The 7,475-nt window shown below is 31.3% G+C and overlaps 1 protein-coding gene across 1 annotated transcript; it reads right to left on the bottom strand.

Moving 5' to 3' along the window:
• Nucleotides 1–3,658: 3,658 nt before the first annotated feature.
• Nucleotides 3,659–5,907, bottom strand: LOC120070234 (9-cis-epoxycarotenoid dioxygenase NCED3, chloroplastic). Its single transcript, XM_039022119.1, has one exon. It carries the CDS (start codon nt 5,783–5,785, stop codon nt 4,004–4,006), a length of 1,782 nt encoding a protein of 593 aa, XP_038878047.1. The 5' UTR covers nt 5,786–5,907; the 3' UTR covers nt 3,659–4,003.
• Between the last annotated feature and the right edge of the window lie 1,568 nt (nt 5,908–7,475).

Raw genomic sequence — 7,475 nt, forward strand, 5'->3', positions numbered from 1 at the left:
GCATGCGGTGAGATTAAAATACGTCCACGTGTGTGTGACATAAGCAAAATTTTTTAATAATTTTTGGCTTTTTTTTCTTTCATTTTTTTTAATTTCATGTTATTAAATAATTAGCTTAAATTTCTTTTAATTCACAAAGAGATTTTAAAATTTTAGACAACATACAAAAATCTATTCACACTTTTTTCTATTTCCAAATAAAATGGTCTAAATTCTAAAATTTGGTTGGACAACTAAACATATATCCTATAGAAAAAGGCTAAATGAATTGAATGGAGCATGAAATAAAAAATAATATATTCCCTTTATGTTATATATAGAGAAATTCTTATAAATGAAAAAATCCACCAAATATTTACACTTTACAAAAGTTTCAAAATTATTTTGTACTCTCAAAAATTTTTGTTATAAAATATAAATATTTTTTTATATTTAAAAAGGTCCCTAACCTTTTATATCTCTAAACTTTAAGGTTATATCAATTTAAACCCTAAACTTTCTTAAATGTGTCAATTTAAATCTCAAACTAATGATTATATCAATGTAAATCTTAAACTTTCTTAGTGTATCAATTAAAACTCTAAACTTTCAAAAGTGTATCAAATTAAACCCTCTATTATGTTTTATTTGAATACACTTATGAAAATTCAGGTTTAAATTGATATACTTATAAAAATTCAAGGTTTGAATTGGTCAATTATTAATCTGGAAATTAAATTGATACAACTCCTAAAAAACTCAATATTTAAATTAATACAACCCCAAAGTTTAAGTATATAAATTAATATTTTACGGATTCAATTAATAGATTTTGTTTTTAATAGTTCAAAACTTTGCTAATTAAACCATCATAGGTGGTCATCCAATGTATTCATCTAATTTGTCAGAAAACCAATAAGAGCTTGTCACAATCACCTTCATGTCTTTTTTTTTTTTTTTTTTTTAACTATTGATGGAAATTGATGACTCTCAAAAGTAATCCACTTATTTTTCTTTCTTTTCAATATAATGTATAATGATTTCCCACTAAAATTAAAAACAACAATGATGATTATTAATTTCAATTTTAGCATACGTGGTAATTTAGTTTGAATCCTGACTGGGTTATTGTTCTTAGTTTAAACAAAATGGTAAAAATCTTTGGAATGTTGCACTATTAAATTTGTTAAACTATGCTTTTGATTTGACATATACATAATTGTAAATTAACCTTGAGAGAAAAATGTAAGTGAGAAAAATAATATATAGAATTTTTGTTATTTTATACTGCAATTAACACGGTCAAGATTTAAGCCTGTAATCTCAATGAAAAGAGTAATTAAATTCTAGTTACTGTTGAAGAATATATATATATACCAAGAGAGTACGAGACAAAAAAATGAGTAAATAAACATAGATGATAGATATGTTGAAGATCCACGTTAGAAAGATGGATAGATTTTACCATTTTTATAAAGTATATGTTAGATTACTCTTTTCCTTATTGACTAAAAAAAGATTAAAACAGCAACTCAAGTAATTTATGCATGTTTCTTTTTTCAAATTCAAAGACTAAAAATATATTTAACATCAAATATTTATTAAAATAAAGGAAATAGGAAAAGAACATATGGAAGCAATTGCATAAATAAACACTCATGAATAGCATGCATAATTTATGGATATCTTATTTTCTTGATTATACAACTTGACTGTGTGAAAATGTCATAAGTTGGGTTCTTTTTGTATAATATATTCCTATTCTTAATTATATTGTATTAAAAGGACTAACCCTACATCAAAAAAAATATTTCTCATTAAAACATAAATAAATAAACTAACACATATAAAAAGGCACCGTCATGCAAAAAATTCACCTTTTTTTTTTCCTTTCACATAAACAGTCCTATATTGTGCTGTTTAAAGGAGATCCTTATAAGGTTTATTATATTTCATATCAATAATGGTACTACTTAGAACTTAAAAAATAAATAAATTCAATGTAGTCCCTAACTTTCAATGCATAGTAAACTTACATTTTTTTTTTTTTTTATTAACATTTATAATTAAATTATATTTTAAATTTATAAAATACAAGTAAGTACTTAGTTTTTTTTCTATTATGAAATGTAATTGGATATAGACATTGTCAAAGTTGTACATATAATCACACCTAATATATAAATATAAACTTTTGATTTTTGAATTATTATATACATTATTGTTTTAATATACCTTTTAATATATTGATTAGAAATAAAATTGAAATTTAATTTAGATTAAAATTTAATTATGTGTTTTCAAAATAGTAATTTAGGAAGGTATTGCAATTTATTAGAATTTGGGGTAGAGGGATTGGAAGCACATGATTTTGTGGTTGCTAATTCACTTGTATGTCAATTGAGCTATGCTCGGTTTGGAAAGTACAAATATCTAGTGAATATGATATATTAAAAAATATATTTAAAATATAAATAGTTTATAAAAATGACAATAATATTAAAAGACATTATTGACGCAGAAGGAAGAAGAAAGAACAAAATTGCAAGGTGAATGGAGGAGGAGCAGTGGCAGTGGTTGGCTAGCATCTGCGATTAATAACTGATGGAATTGTGTTTGCAACCTCGTGGTTTTGTCACTGTTTTAAAATGGAGTCTGTATTTACGACAACAAAATAATATTGGTTACATTGAGGTTTAGGTTTGGACAAAGGGGGATTTGAAACATGCAAAACCAAAATCATTTGAAAAAAATGTCTATATTTTCATCAGAAGCCAATAACATATTATGTTTATTGTGTGATCTAATGAAGGATTAAGGATGACAATGAGAGTCCTTTGGAAGGGCAAGGTGTGCTTTGGAAACAACAAATTAGGTTTATATAATCTTGAAAGGAATACGTTACCTTACCATCGTCACGTGATTTTTAGGCCTCGTTTCATCTTAAGTTCAATTCCCTTACTTTTTTTTCAAATGTTATCATCTATAATTATGTTCAAACAATTTTAGAATACATATGCAACGTCCATTAATCATATGCACTTAGTCATGTATAAATGCAAAATATATTAACATGAAATTAGATTTTATTTTTTTTATTTTTTTTTAATTTTTGAGTTTAACAACTATTTAGCGTGTCATAAAAAATACAGAAAATATTACGACCAAAAAAAAATATTATGAGAAAAAACTATGAGCACAAAACTTTCCTTCTCTTTTTCCTTTAACAAGAGCATTAAACCATTTAATTGTTTCATTAGTAATGGATGAGCTTTTTTTTTTTTTTTAATCTTTTTGGCTGAGTCTTGACTCTTGATACTGAATTAATCACATTTTATTCTTTTTTAATAACATTTTTCAAAAACCTATGTTTACATTTCATGCAAATGTTATTTGTCAGAGTCAGAAGTATATGGATTGATACTATATATTTTAATCAATAATGTTCCTTCATTTTCAAAGCGTGAATTTATATATGTTCAATATTATCTCCAATAGACACTGATCCATTAAAAATGTATTTTCTAAATTAAAATCAAGATATTATTAAAATATTTTTATAGTAAAGAAAGAGAAAGATTAAAGTGAATCGTTCTAGCATGCACTCCTTTCTTCTTTTTTTTAAGTACGAAATTTAAATTCCGTATTGATAAATAGAGAGAACAAACATGGTACATCATTTATAGTAATTGAAATTAAAGTATATAATATTTACTTTATAAAAATCAATAATTCACAAAAGAGTGAAAGAATAAACAGAAACCAGCTGAGCTTCATTCCTACCCTAAACCCAAAAGCTTCAAGCTTGGTTTCTCAAAACCCCTCACTTTCAATCCTACTTACATTATCACCCCAACAAAGTCTGTAATTATACTTTACACCCCCCACAACTTCTTTTCCTACCGAACAGAGAAAAGCAGAGGAGATTCCGGGGACGTAAAAACACACTCATCCCACAGGTAAAAATCTCCTATTTTTTTCTGTATTTTTTTTACCTTATGTTATTATAATTTACCTCGTCTTTTTACCGTATCTGCTTCTGCAAATCCTTGGAGCTTATGAAAGTTCCATGGAAGCCATAAGGAACTCGAGAAGGAAGCTTCACAGTTGCTTCAAGCTCCAAAGTCATAGCGTTAACGATCTGAAGCTCCGATTTCCATTCCTTCTCGTCGTGAACAAAAGCCAAGATGTGGCCGTCGTCTTCTGCTTCTGCCCCTTCTCTAGGTAGAAACAGAGGCTCGCCGCCGTACCTCTGATCGCCATACAGATACTTTCTGATTTCTCCGGTGAAGAGATCGACCTTCGCAAAACCAGAAACTTTTGGCCATGGCTCTGCTAGAGCAAGATAAGCGAACTGGGTTTTTCTTCCAAGCCGATTTCGGTTCACCATTCCGGCCTCTAAGTTCACTTGCTCTGTTTCGGCGATGATTGGCCGACGGGTCGATTTTCCGGTGGAGAGATTCAAACGAATTTCCGACAAAACGGATTTCAAATTCTCTTCGCATTCGTTGAAAATGGAGTCCGGTGGCGTCATGCACGACCCAATTACGACGATTTCGTTAGTTTCCGGTTCTTCCCAAGCGTTCCAGAGATGGAAACAGAAGCAATCAGGAGCTTCAATCCATTTAATGGCGTTGGCATCTGTGGCATTTTTGTCCAAAATTCCGAATCGGGAGATTTTTTCTTTGTCGTAGACCACTGGAGACCCGCCGCGGATCATCTCCGGCAACTTGAAAACCACCTGCTGGTCGGGAATTACGACGAATTTCTCTGTAATTGCGAAATCGTGCATCATCGTTGGCTGAGGCAAGGGAATTTCGACGTCCGGTGATTTCTCCCCCTCCGGCGAGAATTTGAAGTATTTCAAATATGGCTTTTGGATTACATCGTAGCTTAAAGCAAACATCTCCCCAGAAACAGGGTCGAGTTTCGGGTGGGCTATCATTGTGGATGTCAGTTGGCCATGGAAATCAAATCGGCCGACGGTTTTCAAATCACCCGCCGGAGTGACTGTGATTTGGTAAGGCAAATCGTCTTCGGACATGGCAAGAAGCCGTCCGTTGAAAAAGACCAGACCGGCGTTAGCGACTCCGATTCCATGGTTATGATCGACAAGGCCAAATAATCCTCTGGCATAGAAAAGCATGAGCCGAGCAATCCCAGAGTGGCCATGAAGTTCGCCGATTGCCTTAGGGAAAACCGGGCGGCCATAAGCTCGCTCCTGAACCAGGCGTTGAGTCTCCGTGAAGCGGCAAGCGTAACTAACGGCACCGCCGTCAGAGAATTCCACAGCATGAACCATCCCATCGCCGTCAAACAAGTGATGACCGGACACCGGTTCGTGAAGTGGGTTCGCCCCGTTTCGCACATAAACCCCTCGGATAGAGTCAGGAACTTTGCCAGTGACGGGCAAGCCCTTCCGAACCGGCTGCTCGGGCACGGGAGCGAAATTCCCAGCAATTTGAACAGCAGGGTCCGCCGTCTTGGGCAAGGAATGCTTCCTCTCTGCAGAAACCAGAGCATTCTCAACGGCATCAAGCGCGATAGCAGCAGCCCGTTGCAAGAAATTCCAGTCGTGGGAGGGGGAGGACAGGGAGGGAGGGGAAGGCGGAACCGTAGTCTTAAGTGGAGATGGAAATGCAGTGTGGGAATGCTTAGGAATTTGAATAATAGAAGGTGTATGGAGAGAACAGGTGGGAGCAACTCTGTTTCTGCCATAATTTGAATTTAGAGAGAGATTTTGCAGCATTGGAGAGGAAAGAGGAGATTTGAGGAGTGAAGAAGAAGAAGAAGAAGAAGAAGCCATAATAGAAAGGAATTGAAATGAAGAAATTGAGAAAAGGGTTGAAGGGGTTTGTTTGTTTGTTTGTTTGTTTGTATAAAAGAAAGAAAGAAATGGAGTTAGAGAGAGAGTGTTGATGAGGGAAAAGGGAAGAGGAGAGGGAGAGTATATATACGGGAAAAAGGGAAGGGCAAAAAGGTCAAATTTAAAAATTGTTGGAGAAGAGACCACGTGTAGGATCAGCAAACAAAGTGAGACTGTTAAAATTGAAATACCTAAACGTCACTCCAAACAAAGTGGGACATTCACTCCCCATCTTCTTATTTTTATTTCTTTTCTTTCCTTTCTTTTCTTTTCCATTTATATTTTAATTCCCATACGTCTGTACATTTCTATAATCTTTATTTAACATATTTCCACCCTTTACTTAATAAAATTACAACTCCCACATTATATGTTTATTCAAATAAAAATATAATTGAAGATTTAAATTGATAAAATCTTCAAAATTTATTCACATAAATTGATATTTGTCGTCTTTCCTTCTTTTTTTTTTCCATTTATTTATACCCTCTCTCTCAACTTCTATACCATCAAATTATATTTTGTAATATCAATTCACAAGGATGGATTATTTGAGTGGCATCCATCTTCCGCTACACAATTATTTGAACTAAATTTATCTATATATTATGTGATAAATACGAGAATATGCTAAGGAAAGTTTCATGCATTTTCTAAGAATCATAATGATATTTTTGTCACGGTTCATGCATTTTTTTCAAGATTCTCTAACTCTTTGAGAATGTGATAGATAACATTTTAGTAATATTTGGGTGCATTTAATTTTATGTGACTCTCACATACCAAAAAATTGTAAGAATCTTTTTTAAAAAATTCACATAATAAAGTAATTACGTAGTTTCACAAAAATGAGTGCAATCTATGATATACTTGAGTATTTTTATATTGTTTTTGTGAAAAAAAGATATCAGTCTACACCTAAACTTTAGGGTTTATCAATCTAAACTCTAAACTTTTGTATTCATTACCTTTTGTGAGACTTACAATTGTATCAATTAAACCTCTCAACTTTGAGAAATGAATTAATTTAAACTCTCAAGTCTCAACTAAAAATTCCTTTAAAAATTGTCCATGCATCAATTATAATTATTTATTTTATTAATGTGACATTTGAAGAAGTGTGCACATGTGTAAGAATTAAATGCATGAATTTAAAAAGGAATTAAATGCATGAACAATTTTGAAATACAACCTTAATAAAGAGTCTAGATTGATTGACTTATAAAAATTTAAAAGTTTAGAAAAATAATTATATATTTTGCCCTATATTTTTTATACACTTTACAGAAGTTCATGATTTAGAGTGTGTTTAGAATATATTTTCAAATGTTTATTATAAAATTAATTATTTTAGAAAAAAATGAAGTGTTTGGCAATCTCTCAAAATAGCTTTTAAAGTGTATTTTAAATAGTTTTGATCAAAAGTGTTTAAATAAAAATGAGTATTAAAAAAAATACTTTTTTCTTAAGTTAATCCAAACGAACACTTAAATTGATAGAATTATTAGTTTATGGTTCATATTGATATCACTCTATTTTTTTTTTTTTCAAGTTTGACTCTGATTTTTTTATATTACTTTTTAAAATGAGAAATTACTTTGAAATGTTGTAGATTTGAAGGGGAAGTGTG

The sequence above is a fragment of the Benincasa hispida genome, chromosome 1 (assembly GCF_009727055.1).
Source record: "Benincasa hispida cultivar B227 chromosome 1, ASM972705v1, whole genome shotgun sequence".
NCBI classification, from domain to species: Eukaryota; Viridiplantae; Streptophyta; class Magnoliopsida; order Cucurbitales; family Cucurbitaceae; genus Benincasa; species Benincasa hispida.

What these genes read in the sequence shown, in the direction of transcription:
- LOC120070234 (XM_039022119.1), bottom strand. Translation starts at nt 5,785, where the DNA reads ATGGCTTCTTCTTCTTCTTCTTCTTCTTCACTCCTCAAATCTCCTCTT.